Source organism: Pyrgilauda ruficollis, unplaced genomic scaffold (genome assembly GCF_017590135.1).
Source record: "Pyrgilauda ruficollis isolate IOZ18807 unplaced genomic scaffold, ASM1759013v1 scaffold16, whole genome shotgun sequence".
Lineage (NCBI taxonomy): Eukaryota > Metazoa > Chordata > Aves > Passeriformes > Passeridae > Pyrgilauda > Pyrgilauda ruficollis.
This window is the reverse complement of record NW_024514764.1, coordinates 836,415-858,269: the sequence shown is the minus strand read 5'-3', so window position 1 is coordinate 858,269 and position 21,855 is coordinate 836,415. Positions and strand designations below refer to the sequence as shown.

Sequence of the window (21,855 nt, the reverse complement as noted above, 5' to 3'; positions counted from 1 at the left end):
GGACCGGCCCCGGGACCGCCGGCCGCGCCCGCCCCGCCCGGTACCGCGCCGCCGCCGCCACCGCCGCCGGCCCAACCATGATGAAGTTTCGGTTCCGGCGGCAGGGTGCCGACCCGCACCGCGACCGCCTCCGCCACGACCTCTTCGCCTTCAGCAAGGTGCGTGTAGAGCGAGCGGGGGGCGCGGCGGTGGATCCCGGGGGGGCGGCGACCGCCGGGAGGCACCGGGGGTACCGGGCAGGGTGCGGCGAGCGGACAGCCCCCCGGGGCCGCGGGGCTCTGGTACCCCGGCGGGATGCTGCCCGCGGGGAGGCGAGCAGCGTGCTGGGCACCGCCCCCCGGGACCGGCCGAACCCCCGGGGGAGCCGCGCACCGGGACCTCCCCGCTCCCGGGGCACGGGCACGCAGAAAGGGCAGGGCTGCCCGGCCGGGGGATCCCGGGACCGGCTGCTGGGCCGCCCCGAGGGGATGCACCCCCGGGGGCGGGTACCGGGAGCCGCGGGATGCGGACCGGGGGCTGCGCTCCTCCCCGTGCGGTGCAGGGGGGCACTCCGGGAGGGGATGCCGCCCCCTCAGCAGCGCGACATCCCTGTCCCCAGCCCCTCTTGGAGGGGTTCCCTGGAGCCCCCCGACTCCCTCTGTCCCGTGCATTCCCCAAGGCCTCGCTCACGGGCGTTTTGGGGTGACCGTGGTCCCGCACCCTACCTGGCCTTGGAGCATCCCTGGCTGCATCCCCTTGTGGGGCTCAGCCCCTCACCCCCGTCTCCCCAAGGGTGGGATATTGGGGGGCTGGACCCCCTGTGTGAGCCGGAAGGGCTGTGGTGATGACCCCCTGGGCTTTTGGGGTTCCCTGGCGCCCCAAAGATGTGTCTCTGTGGGAACATGAGAAGTCAGCGCTTGCCCCCCTCCTCCCTCCGAGTTTTCCCACTTGCCCCCCTCATTTGGGATGGGAGAGACCCCCAAGCTTATCAAACAACCCCGGAACGACCCCCCCCAGCCCTGGGGTGCCAGACCCTTCCCTCGGGACATGGGGTGCCCACCTGGGACTTGGTGCACCCAGAAGTGCCGTGGCCTTGGGACCGTTCTCCTGCCCTGGCCGCGGGGCATGAGACCACCGGCAGCAGCCCCTGGATGAGCCCAACCCGTGCCCATCATCAGCCCATCACTCGGCAGCATCCCGGCACTGCTGTGGGGTACTTGCCCCGCTCCCGGTGGGGACGCTGCCGTGCACCGGAGCGACCCCCGGGCTGTCCCACAGCGGGATGGGGCTGCGGGGTGTGCAGTGCTGAGGGTCAGAGCCAGCTCCGCTGCCCGGCACAGCCCTGACCCTACAACTCGCTGCCGTGGGTGAGGGTCTGGCCGGGGTGCAAGGCTCAGCCCAGCCAGAGCCCCCTGTTTTTGGGGAGCACGGTGCCACGGCCGGATGCTGCCCGAAGCAGTGCCCAGGGCCGGTGGGATGTCCTGGGGGGAGGCTGAGGAGAGCCCCTCTCCGGCCGTCCCAGCCCTGCGGCCGCCGGCTGCCCACCTGCCTCCCATTAAGGGTTGTTTTTCCTCCCGAGCTCCAGATCTGCCTGGGATTTGCTGTAATTTGGCCGGGAGCGAGCCTTGGCCGGCCGGCACAGCCTGCCGGATGCAGCCCCGCTGCGGGCGGGGGGCTGAGCCGGGCCCCCCTTTGGCACTGGGAGTGCTGGGGAACTGCGACAGCGCTTTTTGGGGAATCTTTGCCGGTGTCACCGTGTTGGTTTCTGGCCTAAAGCATCGCTGTGGTGTCCCTGTGCTGCTGCTGTCCCAGCTCCGTCCTCCAGCGCAGCCTGCATCCCGGGGGGATTCAGCATGACCCACCAGCATCCACTTCCTCGCCCCCTGGACGTTTTGGGACCCGCTTGGATGGGTCAGGACTCCTTGGATGGGCTGGGGACGTTTTCACGCTCCTGAAGGTGTCCCCTGGGAGGGGAGCAGGAGCTGGGGTGACAGCGGCCGCCGCCGGCGGGTGCGGAAAGCCGCCCCGCTGCGCCTCTCGGATGCCCCAGACAAAGGGAGCAGGTCAGGATCCGGCCAGTCTGGCTCCGGCGGCCTCCGTATCGTCTGATCGCGCCGTCGCTGCTCAGCCGAGCTGCCCTCGGGAGCCCTGCGGTCCCCGCACCGCGGGCCGGGCCGGTGGGTGCCCCCCGCGTCCCCCCGCTGCCGGGGCAGCCCCTCCCCAGCCGGCGAGCCCGGGCACGCCGGACGGCCGGGACTTCCTTGGGAAGGTGCCCTCGGGGGACACGCGGCTCCGGCGGGGACGTCCCTGGCGCTGGCGGGTCCCGCTCGCCTGGTTCTGCCGCCCGGCGTGGGGGACGCCCGGTGATGTGGCAGTGGGGGTCCCGCTCGCCTCTCCTGGGGTGCCCTCACCTCGGGGGTTTGGAGCAGGGGGGTCCCATCCCCAAAGTGCTGGCGGGTGGTGGGACAGCTCGTTCAAGGTCAGAGCTACCCCGGCCCGCGGTGTGGCTTCTGGGATGGGGTTTGGGGTGCTGGGTGGAAATTGGGTGAGGAGTGATGTCCCCCCTCCCCAGGGTGGCACTGGGGGACAGAGCAGCATCTTCGTCATCCCCCATGGCAGGGGTGATGCTCAGGCTGACGCGGGATCGGAGCTGTGGGGGTGAGGGGGGCTGGGGAAGGTTTGGGGGTGTCAGAGGTGGGGGTTCCCGCTCTGACCTGCCTGTCCCCGTGGCAGACGGTGGAGCACGGCTTCCCCAGCCAGCCCAGCGCCCTGGCCTACGACCCCGTGCTGCGAGTGATGGCCATCGGCACCAAGGCGGGAGCCGTCAAGCTGTATCCTTTTCCTCCCGCGTGAGCAGGCGGTAAGGACCTCCCGGACCCTCCTGCGCTCACTCCTCTGGCTCTCCCCATCCCGGAGAATGCTTGGAGACGTGGCTGTGCTGCTTCTGGCCCATCCGGCAGCCCCCACTCGGCTGCCGTCCATCCCTCCGTCCAGCTGTGCTGCAGCTGGGCCGGGCGGCGAGGGGGCGGCTGCAGGAAACCCCCACCTCGCCCAAAACGCCAGGGGGGGAAAAAAGACCTCGGGGGCATCCCAATGAGGGTCCTTCCTGCTGTTACCCCGCTTATCCCGGGAGGCTCCTGTCCACCCTGCAGCCCTCGGGGGAGGGGGCGGCGCCGGGGAGAGGGGCTGCGGTGGGCGCGGAGCCCGGTCCCGGGTGGGGGGCCGAAGCGGGGGACGCCGAGCGGGGCCGGCCGGGCTTTGTTGCCGGCGGCGTGCAGGGAGACTTCAGAGGGCTGCTGGCGGGCGGCCAGGGCTGGATGCGGCCCGTGCTCGGGGGGCCCCGCGCCGCAGGAATGCGGGCTGGGGGCGCGGGGGCGGCTGCGCCCGCAGCGGGGTCGGGGCGTGGGGGGCGGCCGCGCTCCCCCTCCCCCCGGCCGGCGGCTCGCTGCCTCCCGAGCACAAAGATGGCGTGTTTTGTTCTGCCGGGTGCCAGCCCGGCCGCGACGTCGCCGGCCGCCCCACTCGCCCGCCTGGCCCGCGGTGCCGGTCCCAGCTGAGCCCACCCCGCCTCCCCCGGCACGGCGGGGATGCGGTTGTGGGGGGCTGCGGTGCTCTGAGCATCCTCTGCGGGGATGGTTTTGGGGTGGTACCCAGCGTGGTACCCCGTGCCTACACGGCCCAGCTCCGGCTGCCTCCAAAAAGATGCTTCTGGAGGTTGGCGGGGCCGGGGAAGCCGGGGCCAGGCGAGGCAGCAGCCGGAGCTGGCCTGACTGGCGTTACTGGTTAGTGGGGGCACCCCTGGGTGCTCCCCGGCCGGGCTGGGTGGATCTGGTTGCAGACAGCCCGGCATTGAGGGGCAGCCAGTGCCTGGGGGTGTCTCCTGGGGCAGCTGGGGGTCCCCTCTCTTGGACCCCCATCCCACGTGCTGGTGACACTGGTGTGCCCGAGCCGCATGCCCTGAGGGCTCTCAGCTTGTGGCACTATTTAGGGTGGGGAAAGACCCCAAATGGGCAAAGATGGGTGGCATCCCTCATGCGTGTCGCACCGAGAGCCCTCTGCGTGCTCCCTGCTTCATTCCCATGCCCTGTCGCCTGCTCTCCCCAAAACTCCGTGGCTGTCACCTGGCTCTGCCGGCTCAGCTGTGCCCAGCGCTGCCAGACAGCCCCTGCCTGTTCCGCCGGGCAGAGCCGCCGGGCTGGTTCCCTGTGCCCAGGGCACCAGAAGGCGGCCAGGGGCAAGGACTGCCAGCACACAGCACGCCCAGATGGGGCTGCACTGGTGACACCGGGCTGGGGGCAGCAGCTGGCCGGCTCTGGGGGTGCCGGGGCTGCCAGGCCGGGCTGCTCCGTGCGGTGCCGCAGCCTCTGCGCGGGTCCTGCCGCGGTTCCTGCCGAGCGGCGTCGCCGAAGGAGCCGGGACCAGTCGGGCGAGTGCGGCTGTGCCGGCACATACCGAACCCCACCCCGCTGCCTCTCGCACACCCACCGCAGCTGTGTGTGCTGGCCGCAGCCTGACCTGGGACATCCCGGCAGGAGGTGGCTGCTGGATCCCAGCCTGACCTGGGACATCCCGGCAGGAGGTGGCTGGTGGATCCCAGCCTGACCTGGGACATCCCGGCAGGAGGTGGCTGGTGGATCCCAGCCTGACCTGGGACATCCCGGCAGGAGGTGGCTGCTGGATCCCAGCCTGACCTGCAGTGTCCCAGCTGGAGGCGCGTGGTGGATTTCAAGCTGATTCAGAGCATCCTGGTTGGAGTTGGAGGTGCCTGGTGGATCCTGGATGGGGATGATGGTGCTAAGGCCAGCTCTGGCAGGGGGTGCGGCCAGAGATGCTCTGCCCCGGCCGTCCTGGGGATAGGGGGCTGAACTGGTATTTGCAGGCAGATCTGTGACCTGAGGGAATTCTGAAGGTCCTGAGGTTTACCGGGGAAGGGTGGGGGAGCTCTTCCCTCGTTGTTTCTTTGATGGCCCCCCCAGATATGGTGCACCAGGCGTAGAGCTGACAGGCCTGCACAAGGAGACAGCCACTGTCACCCAGCTGCACTTCCTTCCCGGCCAGGTACGTGGGTGTCCCGGGGGGGAACCTGTCAGCAGCCCCCCAGCACCTCACGCACCCCTCTATCATCCCCCCATCCCCAGGGCTGGCTCCTGTCGCTGCTGGACGACAACACGCTGCACCTGTGGGAGGTGTGCCAGAAGGAGGGCTGCTCCCACCTGGAGGAGACGCGCAGCTTCGGCCTCCCGGGCCGCCCAGGGTCCGGCAGCGCTAAGTACTCGCCTGGGGGGGTCGGAGCCGCTCCCCCGCGGGGCTGCGGCCGCAGCGGTGCCGCTGCCAAGCTGGGAGGGGCGCGTGGGAGCCGGCCTGATGGGGTGGGATGGGGGCCAAGGTCCTCTCCGTGGTGGTGTTTTCCCCACTGGGGGTGCTCCTCTGATCTCAGCTGAGATGCTGAGTGCGGGGAGCAGCTCTGGATTGTTACGGTGCTGGCAGGACCCGGGGGTGATGAATGGCTGTAACTGCAGTCAGCGCTGAGGATGTCCTTGCCCTTGTCCTGCTGCACTCAGGGAGATGGGAATGTAGGGATGGAGCAGGGGAGGTCTGGGGTCTCTTTGATGCTCCCCCAGACCCAGGTGCTGAGGCAGCCCCTGTTCCCCATCCAGCTGCTCCCCTGGCATCACACGTGTGACAGTGGTCCTGCCAATGGCTGCCGGTGCCATGGTCTGCCTGGGCACCGAGGGTGGTGCCGTGTACTTTGTCACCCTGCCCACCCTGACGCTGCTGGAGGACAAAACCCTCTTCCCGGATGAGATCCTGCAGAGGTGAGAGCCCTGCAGGCCCCACGCCCCATCCCCAGCACCCCCAGCCCATCTCTGACCCCCTGTGCCTGTCCCCCCGCAGTGTCCCCGATGAGTACCGCTGCGGGAAGGCGCTGGGGCCCGTGGAGTCCATCCAGGAGCACCCACGCAACGGCAGCCGGCTCCTCATCGGGTACAGCCGGGGGCTGCTGGTCCTGTGGGAGCAGAGCACTCGTGCTGTCCAGCACCTCTTCCTGGGGAACCAGGTACCGGGGCTGGCGTGGCGGGGCCGTGGCCCTGTGTGCGTGTGGGTGTCCCCATCCAAGGGCTGAGCCCCCCGTGTGGCCCCCGCAGCAGCTGGAGAGCCTGGCCTGGGAGCAGAGCGGGAAGAGCATCGTCAGCTCCCACAGCGACGGCGGGTACATGGTGTGGGCAGTGAGCGGCACCGCGCAGAGGACCCAGCAGCCCGTCATGTCCACCATCCCCTACGGTACAGGATGGGCACTGGGGGGGCTCTGGCGTTGGGAGCTGATGCCCACATATCCCAGTGCTACAGCCAGTGTTGGTGTCTTCGTTTCAGGGCCGTTCCCTTGCAAAGCCATCAGCAAAATCCTCTGGCGAACCTGCGAGTCAGGGTAGGTGGATGGGCTGGGCATGGGAGCAGGGGGCACTTGGGGCTCCAGGGTCTGATGGCAGCTGCTTTGTCCCTCCCAGGAACCCCTTCATCATCTTCAGCGGGGGGATGCCACGGGCCAGCTACGGTGACAGGCACTGTGTCAGCGTGCTGCAGGGCCAGACCCTGGCCACGCTCGACTTCACCTCCCGCGTCATTGACTTCTTCACTGTGCAGAGCGCAGAGGTGCCCGAGGGAGGTACGTCCTGCCAGGGCCACCCGGGGAGTGGGTGATGGTGTGGGGGTCTCCACGTGCAGCCATCTCCCCCCTCCCCAGGCTTTGAGAACCCCCGAGCCCTCGTGGTGCTGGTGGAGGAGGAGCTGGTGGCCATCGACCTGCAGACGCCGGGCTGGCCCACCATCCCTGCCCCGTACCTGGCACCTCTCCACTCCTCTGCCATCACCTGCTCCTGCCATGTCTCCAACGTGCCCCTCAAGCTCTGGGAGAGGATCGTCAGTGTGGGCGAGCAGCAGAGCCCCCGGCAATCCTCTGCGGTCAGTGATGGGGGTGGTGGGGAGGGCTCCTGCTGAGCCCCTTCCAGCATGGCCCAGTGGGCTTCATCCCTTCCTCCATCTCCTCTCCATCCCTCCTTCCAGGCTTGGCCCATTGATGGGGGAAAGAACCTGGCCCAGGAGCCCACGCAGAGGGGGCTTCTCCTCACCGGGTGAGTGGGGTGACAGCAGGGAGGGGACCTGGGAAACCCAAAATGTGGGGGGGACACCTCCACACCCATTTCTGCAGTGGGGGAGATTAATGGCACTAATCGCTAATTGTGATTGTGGTGGCATCCACTCCCTCATTTCGGGTGGGCTGCCCCTTCTTGTTCTGGCTGGGCATGAGTGTGTCACCCGCTGCGCTGTCCCCCGGTGTCCCCCCCTCTGGCACGGTGGCTGCCAGCACACAGGCAGCTCTTGTTAGCCGGGCAGATGTTGGGGCCCCGCGCTGACAGGACCCCCCCGCCCAGGCACGAGGACGGCACGGTGCGGTTCTGGGACGCCTCAGGGGTCTCCCTGAAGCCCCTCTACAAGCTGGGCACCGCCAACATCTTCCAGACAGACTGTGAGCACAACGACAGCCTCAACCAGGCGGGCGAGGAGGAGTGGCCTCCGTTCCGCAAGGTGAGGTCCCCTGGGCAGGGTGACACTACCGTGGAGCTCAGCACACTCCCGGCTCTGCCAGCACTGGAGGGGGCAGACCCAGAGCTGGGCACGGGGGATGCACCTGCTGGAGCCATCCCGGCTGCGCCCCGGGGACGTGTCCCCCGGCTCAGGGCACAGCTGCTGTGTGACGCACTGTGGGGACACAAGGGACGCTTGTTCCATGGGCTCTGTCCATGGGTCTGCCCCAGCACGGGGGACAGAGCCCGGGGGTGCGTGGGGACAGACTTTTCCTGGGCGTGATGCCCAGAGTGGCCCATGTGCCACAGCTGGTGGAGCGATGTGGGGGTGCAGGGGGGCTGTCCCACAGCTGTGTGCGGGGTCCTGGCTGTCCCTTCAGCTGTCCCCTCCCGCAGGTGGGCTGCTTTGATCCCTACAGCGATGACCCGCGCCTGGGCGTGCAGAAGATCGCTCTCTGCAAGTACACGGCCAAAATGGTGGTGGCCGGCACGGCGGGGCAGGTAAGGTGACAAGGACAGAGCAGGGGCTGCCAAGCACCTCTTGGCTCCTCCATTGGGGACCCACAGCATGAGGGGACACAGACCCTCACGGTTGTCCTTGAAGGGCTCCTAGCCGGGGTTTAGCCCCCAGCGTGCAGCAGGCTGTCTGGGGGTGGGGGTCCAATGTCCCCCTGTCTGTGCTTGTCCCTGCAGGTGCTGGTGATGGAGCTGAGCGACGAGAAGTCGGAGCACGCGGTCAGCGTGGCCACCGTGGACCTGCTGCAGGACCGTGAGGGCTTCACCTGGAAGGGCCACGACCGGCTGGCCCCCCGGAACGGACCCCTCCACTTCCCCCCCGGCTTCCAGCCCAGCGTGCTGGTGCAGTGCGTGCCCCCTGCCGCCGTCACCGCCGTCACCCTCCACTCCGAGTGGAACCTCGTGGCCTTCGGCACCAGCCACGGCTTTGGGCTCTTCGACTACTACCGGCGCAACCCCGTGCTGGCCAGGTATGGGGGGACCTCGGTGCTGGGGACCCCTGGAGTGGCGTGGTGGGTGCTGAGCAGCGTCGGTGCCCGCAGGTGTACGCTGCACCCCAACGACTCGCTGGCCATGGAGGGGCCCCTGTCCCGCGTGAAGTCCCTCAAGAAGTCCCTGCGCCAGTCCTTCCGCCGCATCCGCAAGAGCCGCGTGTCGGGCAAGAAGAGGCTCAACGCCAGCAGCCCCTCCAGCAAGGTGGGCAGGGAGCGGGGGTCACCATGGCAGCTCCCCGTCCCCACCAAGCAGAGACTGACCCTGTGTCCCTCCCCAGGTGCAGGAGGCCAACGCGCAGCTGGCGGAGCAGGCGGGCCCCCCCGAGGTGGAGATGACGCCGGTGCAGCGGCGGATCGAGCCGCGCTCGGCCGATGATTCGCTTTCGGGGGTCGTGCGGTGCCTCTACTTTGCCGACACCTTCCTCCGTGACGGTGAGACCCCCCTCCCTCCTCCCTCTGTCCCTGAGAAAAGCCCCCAGGCTGGGTCTGTGGGGAGGGGGCTCTGACACTGCTCCACCCCCACAGCTGCCCACCACGGCCCCACGATGTGGGCAGGGACCAACTCCGGCTCGGTGTTCGCCTACGCCCTGGAGGTGCCGTCGCAGGAGAAGTTTTCAGAGCGGGCGGTGGAGGCGGTGCTGGGGAAGGAGATCCAGCTGATGCACCGGGCGCCGGTGGTGGCCATTGCGGTGCTGGACGGGCGGGGGAACCCCCTGCCCGAGCCCTACGAGGTGTCTCGGGACCTGGCCAAGGCCCCTGACATGCAGGGCAGCCACTCCATGCTCATCTCCTCCGAGGAACAGTTCAAGGTGAGCGCAGGGCTCAGTGTCCCACTGTGGTACAGATGGGACACAAAATGTCCTTTGTCCTCTTTGGATGTCCTCATCACGCAGGGACTGGAGGTGACCAGTCAGGTTTTGGGGGCACTCCTATGCCTGTTCTAGGGTGGTGAATCTAAGGGGAAGGTGCCCCACTAAACCCTGCAGGTTCCTGTTCTCTCCTGAGCCCAGCTCCTCTTGCCTCCCAAGGTGTTCACGCTGCCCAAAGTGAGTGCCAAGACCAAGTTCAAGCTGACAGCTCACGAGGGCTGCCGGGTGCGGAAGGTGGCCCTGGTGAGCCTGGCCAGTGCTGGCTCCGAGGAGAGGCTGGAAAACTGCCTGGCCTGTCTCACCAACCTGGGGGACATCCACATCTTCACCGTGCCCAGCCTGCGGCCCCAGGTCCATTACAGCTGCATCCGTAAGGAGGACATCAGTGGCATTGCCTCCTGTGTCTTCACCAAACACGGCCAAGGTGAGGACACCAGGTGACGTCTGTGTCGATGGGATGTTGACCTCACCTGCAGCCCTGTGGGGGATGCCTGAGGCTCATTGTTGTCCCCCCTGTAGGTTTCTACCTAATTTCACCATCCGAGTTCGAGCGCTTCTCGCTGAGTGCCAGGAATGTGACGGAGCCACTGTGCCGGCTGGAGGTCGCCCGGCTCCAGGACACCTCCTGCCTCAGGTGGGCTGTCTCGGGGGCGTGGGGGGCTTTGCTGTGGTGGAACCCCTGTGCACCCTCCCCGTGACACGGGTTCTGGCCATAATTCTGCCTCTTTCCTTCCAGCAACAGCTCAACGGTGACACCGAAGCTGCCGCAGGCGAACGGCACCCACGTCCCACGCAGCTCCGAGGGCCAGCACTCCCCCTCGGACAGCGACCGTGAGTGACCACGCTGTCCCTGCACACACACTGTGTCCCACAGCCCTGCTCCAAGCCTGGCTCTGTGTCCTGGCTGTCCCCAATCCCTCCTGTCCTGTCACTCCCCAGGGTCCCCTGAGGAGCACCCGGCTGCCTTCTCGCCTGGCCCCATCGACTCCCCCAACAGCAGCATGGAGAACCCGCTGGACACCACCGGGGACATCACTGTGGAGGAAGTGAAGGATTTCCTGGCGTGAGTGGGGTGGGAATGGGGTAAATGGTGCTGAGGGGCCGTGGCAGTGCCTCTCACCCTGCTCTGCCCCAGGTCCTCGGAGGAAGCAGAGCAGAACCTGAGGAACACCAGCGAGGACGAGGCCCGGCCCACGGGGATCCTCATCAAGTGAGGTCTGTGAGAGGCTGGTGGTCCCTGGGGTGGGAGTGGGATTTGGAGCTGCAACCCCAGCGCAGTGCCCTGGCTTCCTGATCCATCGTGGGAGGATGGAGTTGTGATCCCTGGGGCTTGTAGGGGAGGGGGAATGCCTATCCTCATCCCCACCAACTCTTGCTGAGGAGCTGCCTCACCCACAGGCATCACCGGCCTCCCTGACCCATCTCAGTGCTCGGATTCCCGGGATGCGCGACTCGACTGGACCCCCGCGCCCCCTCCCCCTGTAACGTAGGCTCGCCTCCTCTCTAACATCTGCAGCCCGGCTCCGGCACTCCCCACAACCCCCTGCCCGGCCGCCGGCCCCGGGGCCGTGGGGCACAAACTCTTCCCGGGGAAGATCAGTTCCTTTTTTATACACGGTCGAGTGTCACTGTCCCCTGCTCCAGAGCCCCCTTCCTTGGGGGATGCTGCTGCTTCCCCGGCTCCACGGGGAGGGCTGGGGCTTGTGGACCCCCCCTTGTCCCCTGGTTTTGGTCCCTTGGGGCAGTGGGGGGCCAGAAGCCCCCGGGCACGGCCCCCCCGTACCCTGGTCTGTGTTTACATGCCCGGCTCCCTGCAGTTTACAGCCCCGTTCCCTGCCTGCCAGGAGGCTCTGGCTGCTGCACAGGGACTGTCCCCAGGGGAGCCCAGTGGGGATCCCCTGGCTCCCAGGTGGGCAGCAGAGGCCTTGAGCAGCCCGAGGAGGGGCACGCTGGGGGGTCACAGGTGGCCTTTTTCTCTTAGTGGCTTCTCCAAGGGCTATTCTCCAGGTTGGGCTCTGTGCCTGCTGCTCCTTTCTGACACTAATTCCTGCCACGGGGTGGGTTTGGGATGGGATCACGCTGTGGAATTACACACGGGCTCCTGGTCCTGGTCCATGTTGGTGCTGGGGCGGGGGCAGATGGGGCTGCCCCAGCCCCCTCCTGCCCCAGGCTGGGCTGCCCCACCCTGGGGGTCTCACTGTGCCAAATCCCCCCCAGGCTCCGAGCCTGGCCTCGTCCTCCTGGGGGGCTGTGGTGATGCCGGCTCTGTCCCCTGGCCCATGGTGGCTGTTCCCAGGGGCTCAGCTGGCCCCTGCCCCTCTCCTTTTGGGGACCTGTGGCCCCCCCAGGCTCTCTTGCGGTACGTGTGTGGCTGGGGGGGTTCGGGCTCTGTTGCTGCCGGCCGAGGCCGGGGCTGTAGCATCCCTGGTAGGACCCCCCCCCACCCAAACCTCATCTTTTTTGTTTTTGGTAAGATGAATTTAGCATTGTTTAGTTATTAAAAATACTGGTTTTTAATATTGAAAATAAAGCATTTAATATCAGCTGCCTGGGCTGCAGGTGTTTGCTGAGCCTTGGAGCCAGGTGAGTGCTGAGCTGCAGAGGGGCACGATCAGGGTTGGGGGTGACCCCATTTGGGAGTGAGTCAGAGCCTGGGACAGGGTCGAGGTGAGAAGTACAGCCTTTATTGATATGATCCAGAGGGCTGATCCCTGCTGGGGGTCCATCCCCCAGGACAGCAGGGACCAGCTGTAAGGCCCAGGGCTGAGAGCCCCTCACTCCCCCCCGCCCCATTCTCCTTAGCAAAGCATCCTCCCACCCAAACTGGGAGTCACTCCTGTCCCCCAGTCACGGGGGGAGCTCGGCACTGGTTTGGGGCAGCAGCATCCCCAAGCAGGGTGTGACAGGGGCCCACACCACCCCATATGCCCCCCAGGAAGGGCAGGGGGCTGAGCTGGGCCCTGTGCTGAGAGAAGGGGGGACAGAGGGACAAGCCCCAGTGATCCCCACTGGCCCCAGCTCGGGGGGAAGCGGCTCCAGGCTGAGCCTGGCGTTGGCGGCAGCGCGGGGTGCCAGGGCCAGCTGTGCCAGGGGGGCTGTGGCTGGAGCACCGGGTGCCCCCCACCCTTAGGTGGGCGGCTTGCGGAACACGCTCCAGGCGTGGAAGCAGCGGGTGAAGGGCCAGGGCTCGTTGCCTTTCCGCACCAGCCGCAGCTTGCGGGGATGTGTGGGGTCCTTGGAGCGCATGTGCTGGATGTAGACCTGAGGTAAAGCATTGCTGTGGGGGTCCTGGCCCTCACCCTCCTCTGGGGTTGGTATTCCCCAGCCCAGAGCTCTGCAGGACTCAGGTCAGGGCCCTGAGGGGAGATGGAAGTGCCCAAATCCTCCCCCACGCAGTCCCAGGATGGAGGGAGGTCTTACCTGGCACGCCTTGAGGCTCAGCTTGATCTCCACCTGGCTGGTCTGGGTGCCCACCCACATGTAGACCTGCAGGAAGGATCAGCAGCTGGGCTCAGCCCACAGAGCCTCTGGAAGGTCTGAGCCCAGGACAGCCTCATGCCCCCAGCTCACCTCCCGCCCGTTGTCCAGCAGCATGATGTCATCATCAGCCAGGTCATCCTGGCAGAAATCTGAGCACTTTTCTGACACGGAGAAATAACCTTTCTCATTGGAGCATCTGCAGGGAGATGGACAGGGACAGTATGAGGCATGAGTTTGTTATGAGTCGGCTCATGCAGAGGGCAGGGATGTGATGGAGCAGCTGTTCTGGCTGGTTGGTTCCCAAGGGTTCTGTGGGAGGAAGGGAAGCAGCCCAGACTGGAGCACCCCCCTCCAGGCCAGTGCCCACCTGAAGAGCCGTGAGTGCTTCATGTAGTCAGCATCTTCATCGTAGGGCTTCTGGCCCCCAATGCCCACCCAGAAGAAGTTTTCAGGTTCCTCTCCCTCATTGATGACCTGAAAGGGCAGGAACAGGGCTGAGTGTGGCCTGGGTGGTCACTGTCACCCAGGTAAGGTGGCACTGAGCCCTGCTCACCTGTTTGCTGTAGGAGTCATCAAACATGTGGTTCATGATGTCCTCAGCCAGCTTGGCCTCGTCAGGGTCAGCTGCCCGGCCCACCCAGGTGTACACAATGCCCTGGTTGTCCGTGCTCTCAAAAGGCACCTGGGGGAAAGTGGAGTCAGGGCTGCCCAGGGGGGCAGGAGGGCACCCAGGCAGCCCTGAGGATGCTCAGCCACGAGCAGTACCTTGAGGATGAAGCAGAACTCGGAGTTGAGCAGAGCAGCGTCCGTGTTGATCTGGATGCACCTGGAGACGGAGCCCCGAGGCACAAATCAGAGGGAGACCCAGCAGCTGTGCCCAGCAGCAGGTATCCCACCTGGATGTGGCACCCGTGGGGGCTGCCTGGCACTGACCTGGTGCAGAGGGCCCCGCCGTTGGTGCGGATGTGGTACAGGCTGGGCTGGGGAGCGCTGACCCGGTCCTTCCGCTTGCCCCGGTGGATCACAAACCTCCTCTTGAAGTGCGAGAGGAACTTGGGGTTCTCCTGCTGCTGGGTCATGCGCACCACCTGCACAGGGCTGGCAGTCAGAAGGGGCACAGGGACTTCCCAAAAGCAGCTCCAAGCCCCAGCTGCACCCCCCTGCCAGCTCCCATCCCTGCTGCTGTCCCCTGCCTCAGCCTGAGGGGCAGGGAGGGGATGGGGGAGAGGCAAAGCTGGGGCACCCCTGTGTCACCCCCAAACTGTGTCACCTCCAGCTTGCCACGGAAGTGACTCTCAAACTTCTTCTGGAGGCTGAAGGTGAAGGTGAGCCAGCCCATGTTGGAGGCCTCCCGGCCCTGCCAGAAGTAGACGATGCACTGGGAGTCTTCCTCGGGCTGCTTCTCCTCCTCTTCTTCCTCACCCTCCTCTTCCCCTTTGCCTTCACCCTTCTTCTTTTTCTCCTCATCCTCCTCGTACTCCACTGGCACCCAGTACCTGAGGGCGGGAACAGGGAGTGATGTGAGGGATGGGACAGTCAGGAGGACTGGGCAGGGATGTTGGGGACAAGGTCTCCAGCAGCCCCTGAGAGGGGACAAGCCAGCTGTCACCTGCACAGGAAGACATAGCAGTCGTGGGTGTGGAAATGGCCAAACTCCTCCTCGGGCAGGCGAGTGAATTTCTTGCCCTCCAGCACGAAGCCCTCCATGCCATCCAGGTCCTCGTTCCACTCCTCCATCAGCTGCTCCGCCTGTGGCCCCATGAGCTGTGTCAGCCCCCAGCTCCTCCATCATCACCCAGCCCTATGTCATGGGGGACTCATGGGGGTCCCCAGCCCTACCTCGCTGAGGGGCATGGGGGGCTGGCGGGGCAGGAAGAGCGCGGTGAGGTCGGCCTTCATCTGGTCCTTCTTCTCGGCGTCCTTGCGGACCTTGCCGGCCAGGCCGCCGTCCTGCAGCACCGTCTCGGCATTCCGGGTGTAATCCACGCGCAGGACGTCATCCCAGTTCTTGAACTTGGACTTGAACACCTACATCACAGAATCAGTAAGGCTGGAAAAGACCTCCAAGATCATCGAGTCCAACCTGTGACCGATCCCCACCTCATCAACCAGACCAGAGCATCGGGTGCCACGTCCAGTCATTCAAGGTGTAAACTGGGGAGCAGGTAACAGACCCTCGGCCTCAGCCCCCTCCCAGGCACCCAGCACCCACCTGAGGGGTCCAAGCCCCACCTGGCACTCGGTGCCCTCCAGGTTCCTGGTGACCATGGCGTGCTTGGGCCGGTGCAGCATGGTGCACAGCTCCTGGCTCAGCTTCAGCGCCGCCGCCCGCACCAGCCGCGACGACTTCCTGCCGATCCAGATGAAGACGTCGGACCAGCAGTCCAGGATGTACACACTCTTGGTGTCCAGCAGGCTCTGCAGCTGAGGGCACCACAGGGGAAAGGGGTCAGGTACCTGCAGGCTTTCCCGTCTGGAAAACCCTGCCTGCTCCTGACAGAGCAGAGCATCCCCCAGCCAGGCGCTGCTGGCTGAACCTCCCTCTCCCAGGGCACAGCTGGAGGCAGAAGGGGCATGAAACCAGTCTCACTGGTCAGACTGGGAGAACCTCCCCGCCCCATCCTACCAGGCGCATCTCTGGCATCAGATCAGCCTTCAGCCTCTTCTTGTGCTCCACGGAGAGCTTGTAGTTGATCTGGGGAAGCTCCAGGTATCCCAGACCGAGGCCGACCTGCAGAGGGGATGGGGACAGAGGTGAGTGGGGGCTGCAGGACCTCAGCAAGGCTGGTGGCCCTATGGATGCAGCTCCCCACCTTGTACAGCTTGGGTTTGTGGGGCTGGAAGTCATCGGGCACACAGGGTCGGATCTCCTCGGGCTGCCCCCCCAGCACCTCCCAGAATTCGGGGGTCTCCTGGCCCTGGGTGAGCAGCGTGATCTCAGCCTTGCCCTTCCGCTCGTTCTTGTTGATCTTCTCGGCGAAGAGCCTGCAGTGGGAGTAGGTGAGATGGCAGCTGGGCTCCCCACACCCCAGCACCCCCACCAGCCCTACCTGGCCTTGGTGGTGCTGCTCAGCGTGGCCTGGCTCCCACGCCACACCAGGAGGTCGAGGCCATGGTCCAGGAGGAAAACAAACCTGGTGGAGAGAGGTGAGAGGAGTCAGGACAGAATGGGTGTGCTGAGCATCCTCCCCATCCTGGGGGTCCCTGCAGGGCACCAAGCGGAGTTTGAAACCATATTCTTGCAGAAAGGTGCTGGCATAGCCCATTTGCACCACAGAACTGCAGCTATAATGTCTCAGGTGGATTCTGCTGAAACTTCTGCAAGGTCCCTCTGTCCTCTGGCCACTCACCGGGGGTCCAGTGATGTCCCTTTCAGTGCCACCGGCTCCAGCTTGACGTTCTTCTTCCCATAGACACGGTAGAGCCTGGGGAAGGGACAGCCATGGTGGGACATGGGGCACTGCCTGCCCTATGCATCCCCCCAGCCCCTGTCCCCAGCTGTACCTGGTGACATACTGCGTGTCCTCAACGGTGAAGAAACCACTGGCCGTGCCACCCTCGATGTAGGAGATGTCATTGTCGAAGACCTGGGGGCAGGGAGGGGGGTGAGGGTGGGACAGGAGGGGTCGGGGGCTACAGGGGAGCTGAGGGTTGCCTCACCTGAAGGAACTCTTCACTTTCATCCCCCATCTCCTCCCGGATGCTGCGGCACTCAGCCCCCAGGTAGTTGCGGAGGTTGACAGCGTGGATGGCTGAACAGGCCTTCTTGTCCAGTGTGGCCTCCTGGCCAATCCAGTAGTAGATTTCCCAGTTCAGGGAACCATTCTCATCCAGGAAGGTCTGGGAAGGACAGGGTGTGAGATGGGCTGGCTGCAGCTCCAGGCAGGGGATGCAGGGGACCCTTGGTCCTCCCCAGGTACCTTGAGCACGATGTAGCAGTCGGCTTCATAGAACTTGCCATGGAAAGCTTCGTCCACCAGTGTGGGCACGAAGTTCTCAATCTGCCAGACACAGAGGCCAGGCAGCTGCCCCACGTCCTCACTGAAGAACTCTGAGTAGTCCAGCTGTGGCTTCTCCAGGCCCTGATCCCAGCGCCGTGTCTTCAGGTCCGGCGCCTTCGCCTCCCCACTCTCCTGTGGGATGGGAACAGGTCAAATTAGGGACAACCGGAACCCTGCCAGCACCCAAGGTAGGCCAGGGACATTGAGATGCCTTCAGGGCCCCTCTCCCACCCCAGACCCTACCTCTATCTTCTTATTCTTCTCCTGGGCCACGTCCGACATCCCCTTCAGCACCTGCTTGGCCTGGTCATCCTGGGCAGAGTCCTTGCGCCGCCGCAGCCGCATCTTGCGGGCCAGTGGGTCCTTGGTGCTGCTCCCTGGGGACAGGGGATGGGGTGAGAGGAGCCTGTGGGGCACCCTACGGAGCAGGGCTCACTTCCCAGCCTCTCCCAGGGCCGTGCCAAGGCAGGGGCTGTGTGCCCCCCTCCCTGCACACGTACCCGCCGCGGCGGCGGCGACGGTGGCGGGGGAGGCCCCGGCGAGGCGGAGCTGGTTCTGCAGGGAGAAGTCGATGTTGTACCACTCCGAGGAGCGATCCGCCGGCTTCGGGGGCATCACCAGGTTGGGGTTCTCGCGCACGTCCAGGATCTGCCAAGGAGGGCACAGAGACCTCGCTGAAGTACGTGCTCACAGGGACGTTTGGGACTGTGGCACGGCAGGAGACCTCCGCGGCACTCCAGGCTTCAGTGAGATGAGGGGATGTGGAAGGAGCTCCATGGCCTGCCTGGGCTGAACCACGTGGCAGATTGCAGGTACTGGTCCTGAGCTCCCCTGCCCTCACCTCATCCTGCCCACCCTACAGCCCTGGGGTCCCAAGGAGGTGCTGGGGCTGTGGTGGAGCTAGCCCAAGGCAGAGAGGTTCTGGGTGCCCACCTCCACATCCGTCAGGAAGTGGATGGCCTCCGGCAGCGTCACCAGGCGGTTCTTGTTCAGCACCAGCTTCCTCAGCTTGGAGCACCTGTGGGACAGTGATGCTGGTGACCTGTGACCACACCACCTCTGTGTTCCCTCTTGGGGACACAGCAGATCCAGCTGTGTGTTCCTTACCTGCACAGGCTCTCAGGGATGAGCTCCAGGTTGTTGTTGGCTGCCATGAACTCCTCAAGGTTGGTGAGCTTGCCAATGCCCGAGGGGATCCCATCAAAGTCCAGCTTGTTAGAGTTCAGGTACATCTTCTTCAGCTTGGTCAGCTTACAGATGGCCGACTGGGGAAGGGGGAGATGGTGGGGTGAGGGAGAACCATGGAACCACGAGCAGGGATGGCACGTAAGGATAGGGACATACAGGTAAGGAGGTGAGCTGGTTGCGGGACAGGTTGAGGGTCTCCAGCTGGGTCCACTGGTCGATGCAGAGGGACAGCTCTGTGATCTGGTTGCTGCTGAGGTTGAGGCGCCGCAGGCTGCCCAGGGTGTAAAGACACTCGGGGACACGGCTGAGGTCGTTGCAGGACAGGTCCACATCTGAGGAAAGAAACAACGGGGTGACACCACCAGCCAGACCAACACTGGGGCTGGGAGAGCCCCTGGAGGGCTCTGTGGGGCTGGATGCCCCAGCCCTACCTGCCAGGTTCACCAGGGCCTCGAGGCTGGTGGGCAGGTTGCTCTGCGTGCGCTGGGTGTTGCGGAGGTGGAGGGTCTGCAGGGCCGTCATGGCCGGGAGCTGCCTGAGGAGGAGGGAGAGCCACAGGGCAGAGAGAGCGTCAGGAAGGAGCAGGAACCTCAGTGCCAGCCCTGCCAACCTGGGAGGCAGCCTGGGGAGCGGGGCTGTACCGGAGCTGAGCGTGCAGGAGGGGATTGTTGTTGAGGATGAGGGTCTGCAGGTGCACCAGGCGCCTCATCTGTGGTGGGAGACTCTCCAGCTTGTTGTCACTCAGGTCCAGGTAGAGCAGGTCCGTCAGGTTGATGAAGAGCTGGTTGGGGATGGTGTCGATGCTGCAGGGATATGGGGAAATTCAGGAGTGCCTAGGACCAGCCCTGGGTCTCCCTTGAGGAGGGGCAGAGAGCAGGACCCAGAGCAAAGTGTGACCAATAGAGGTGGCCACGGCCAGGAGGGAGAGGTGGTCACTCCAGCCTGGACCCACCTGTTGTGGCCAAGGTTAAGGACCAGCATGTTCTTGGCATTCTCCAGCTCCCTGGGACACTCTGTGAGCTGGTTGTAGCTCAGGTCCTGGGAAAATGGGAGCACAAAGCAGCTGTCACCCTCAGCCCCACAGCCAGCCACCAGCACCCAACCTGAGGACTGGGGGGCATCTCCAGGGGCACAGCAGGAGCTGGAGCAGCACACAGGGAACCCAGGGAGCCCATCCATGGCATCAGCCTTTGAGGGTCACCTGCCAACAGCCAGCTGCCCTGGAGCTCAGCCATGGGCTTGGGATTGGTGCTCCCAAGGAGCACAAGGAGCCACCAAGGTGCAGGAATGGGACCCAGGAGTTTGAGCTGGCTCCTGCATCAGCTGAGGAGACTCTGCACCCACCAGCACTGAGAGGTCATCCAGCTGGAAGATGTCATCAGGGACTCCTGAGTTCTTCAGGCTGTTTGCACGAGCCACAATTGCCTGCAAAGGGGAGAGAGGCAGGAATGCAGCTGCCTGCCGAGCCCTCAGGGTGCCCAGGTGTGATCTTTGTGTGCCCTCAGATCCCAGAGGTGCCCGGGGACCCCTGAGGCAGGAGGGGGACACTCACCCTGAGGCAGGGCAGGCCGGAGAGCTCTCCATGGAGCGTGGTGAGGCTGTTGTGGCTCACGGAGAGGTGCTCCTGCAGGGAAGGCCCAGACAAGCCCCAGTGAGCAGAGAGAGGAGCTGGGGCTGTGCAGGGCAAGGGTTTGGCCCCCACATCGATGCAGAGGCTCCTCCATCCCAGGAGAGCTGTGAAGCCCTGTCACACACAGGGCTGCTGGGACACTCCCAGTCCCAAACTGGTTGGTTGGCCCAGCGTGCCTGTGCTGCCTCCACATCCCTCATCCCCTGGGGTAGCCCTGGCTGGACACCTCAGCCCTGCTGCGGGGTTTGGAGTGCTCTGGGATGCCCAGAGCTGGCCCACACAGTCCCTGTGCACACAGATCCCAGTCCTTGGAAACACCTCTCACTGGGTGATCTGGAAACAGGCAGACGTGGGCACTGCTGGGTAGGAGGAATTTCCCTGGGAAATGTTTTCCTCTGAGCATCAGCAGCCCGGCTGTTGCCTGCTCAGGAACACAAGGCACTGGCAGGCTGTGGGCGGGATGCCAGGATTTCACTCTTGCTGTGGCCCCCGAGCACCTGGCAGGGCTGGCAGGAGTGGCACGGAGGGATTCCCTGCACCTGGCACAGGGATGGGGGCTCCTGGCAGCGTTTAAAGCCCTGAGTTTGTCTGACACTGACAGGATGAGGTCCCTGATGTGCTCTGGACACCACCAAAGCCAAGCTGAGCCACGATTCCACCAAGGGCCTGGTTGAACCACCCAAAAACCACAGCCAGGCAGCTGCCAGCTCCTGCTTTTTATATACTTTAGCAAAAGAGAAGAGAAAAAAGCCCCAAAAACCTTGATTGTCCCCATTGTGACCATCACCCTTCCCTTCTGCTACAGGGCAGAGGATCTAAGCATGGTTTTTAATCTGGTTTTCTAGGTTTCACAAGGCAAAACCGAGTGCAAGTCCATGCCAACCCCACTCCTGACAGCTCCTGCATCCCATTTCAACCACACATTGCAGCTCAGTGCTATTATTAGACACCGGAGCATCTACTGCTGAGCCACGAGGCTGGCAGGGAACAGCTCCCTCGGATCCCACGGCCCCAGCGGGACAGGGGAGCCCCATTCCACCCCAAAAGTTGGGGCTCACCAGCTTCTGGAGGGCAGCGAGCTCCTCGGGCAGGTAACAGAGCCCCGTGCGGTTCAGCTTCAGCCAGCGCAGGCTCGTCATCGCCTTCACGTGCTCCGGGAAGTACCCGCCCTGCCAGCAGGAGGAGGAGGAGGGTGAGGACCTGTCCCATGGGATGAGGATCTGGGGACCTCGGTCTGATTGAGGCTCTGTGGTCATGGGAGGTTTGGGATCGAGCAGCCCTATGGGACTGGGAAGAGTGGGGTCATGATGACCCAGTCCTGAGGGATGGGGAGTGTGGGGATTGGGATCAAGCAGTCCCGTAAAACTAGGAACTAGAGGGCTGGGATCACTCAGTTCTAGGGGACTGGGAGCTGGGTGCCATGGAGACCCAGTCCTGTGGGATCGGGAGCTGGGATTGCCCACTCCTAGGGGACTGGGAGCTGGGATCGCCCAGTCCTGTGGGATCAGGGATCGCCCAGTCCTACAGGGATCGGGAGCCGGGATCGCCCAGTCCTATGGGATCGGGAGCTGAGATCACCCAGTCCTATGGGATCAGGGATCACCCAGTCCTATGGGATCAGGAATCGCCCAGTCCTATGGGATCGGGAGCCGGGAGCCCAGTCCTGTGGGATCGGCAGCTGGAGGCTCGGGGATCACCGCTCTCTCCGGGACCCCGTGGGCTGGGGGCCGGGTTGCTCAACCATAGCGGCTTGATGGGGGTCAGGGATCGCCCAGCCCCGCAGTGCCCACGGTGTCGCGACCGGGACTGTCCCCGGTCACCCACCCCGGGCGGGGCCGGGGCCGGGATTCCCCCGCCCCGGGGGCCGAGCCAGGCCTGACAGCCCCGCGAGGCGCAGGCCCGCTGGGGCGCTGTGTGCCGGGCTGTCCCCCGCTCCCGCTCCCCCGCACCTTGAAGTCGTTGCCGCTGAGATCGACGCCGCGGACGAAGGGCAGGACGCCGGTGGCCGCCATGGCGGAAGGGCGGTGGGACCCTGAGGCGGGACCGCGCCCCGCCAGGCCCCGCCTCCGGCCCCGCCCCGGCCGTGACGCACACGGGGATTGGGCGGGGACAGGG

At 65.3% G+C, this 21,855-nt stretch overlaps 2 protein-coding genes across 3 annotated transcripts; one reads left to right on the top strand and one right to left on the bottom strand.

The window, feature by feature from the left end:
• The first annotated feature begins 9 nt into the window (after positions 1-9).
• Positions 10-11,954, top strand: LLGL1 (LLGL scribble cell polarity complex component 1). Of its 2 annotated transcripts, none has more exons than XM_041462254.1 (23): positions 10-158; positions 2,713-2,810; positions 4,956-5,037; positions 5,118-5,233; positions 5,637-5,795; positions 5,875-6,037; positions 6,126-6,261; positions 6,352-6,406; positions 6,486-6,643; positions 6,722-6,939; positions 7,042-7,109; positions 7,410-7,563; positions 7,959-8,063; positions 8,256-8,548; positions 8,621-8,774; positions 8,851-9,004; positions 9,098-9,381; positions 9,601-9,865; positions 9,961-10,075; positions 10,178-10,272; positions 10,381-10,504; positions 10,577-10,656; positions 10,840-11,954. In XM_041462254.1, the coding sequence occupies exons 1-22, from the start codon at positions 78-80 to the stop codon at positions 10,653-10,655; spliced, it is 3,156 nt and encodes a 1,051-aa protein (XP_041318188.1). In that variant the 5' UTR covers positions 10-77; the 3' UTR covers position 10,656; positions 10,840-11,954. The 2 variants fall into 2 exon arrangements, with proteins under 2 accessions (XP_041318188.1, XP_041318187.1); XM_041462253.1 differs by having other exon boundaries at positions 5,118-5,248.
• Positions 11,955-12,103: 149 nt separating this feature from the next.
• FLII (FLII actin remodeling protein) lies at positions 12,104-21,816 on the bottom strand. The gene is made up of 30 exons (XM_041462252.1): positions 21,690-21,816; positions 20,799-20,909; positions 19,663-19,734; positions 19,455-19,535; positions 19,063-19,148; positions 18,752-18,913; positions 18,542-18,645; positions 18,267-18,442; positions 18,030-18,187; positions 17,856-17,940; positions 17,423-17,570; positions 17,166-17,299; positions 16,842-17,054; positions 16,582-16,761; positions 16,426-16,508; positions 16,272-16,346; positions 15,972-16,055; positions 15,735-15,906; positions 15,548-15,652; positions 15,154-15,345; positions 14,761-14,949; positions 14,531-14,670; positions 14,192-14,417; positions 13,855-14,009; positions 13,687-13,747; positions 13,475-13,603; positions 13,289-13,395; positions 13,012-13,117; positions 12,862-12,927; positions 12,104-12,702 (listed from the first exon to the last, which is right to left on the bottom strand). The coding sequence occupies exons 1-30, from the start codon at positions 21,750-21,752 to the stop codon at positions 12,568-12,570; spliced, it is 3,798 nt and encodes a 1,265-aa protein (XP_041318186.1). The 5' UTR covers positions 21,753-21,816; the 3' UTR covers positions 12,104-12,567.
• Positions 21,817-21,855: the final 39 nt, after the last annotated feature.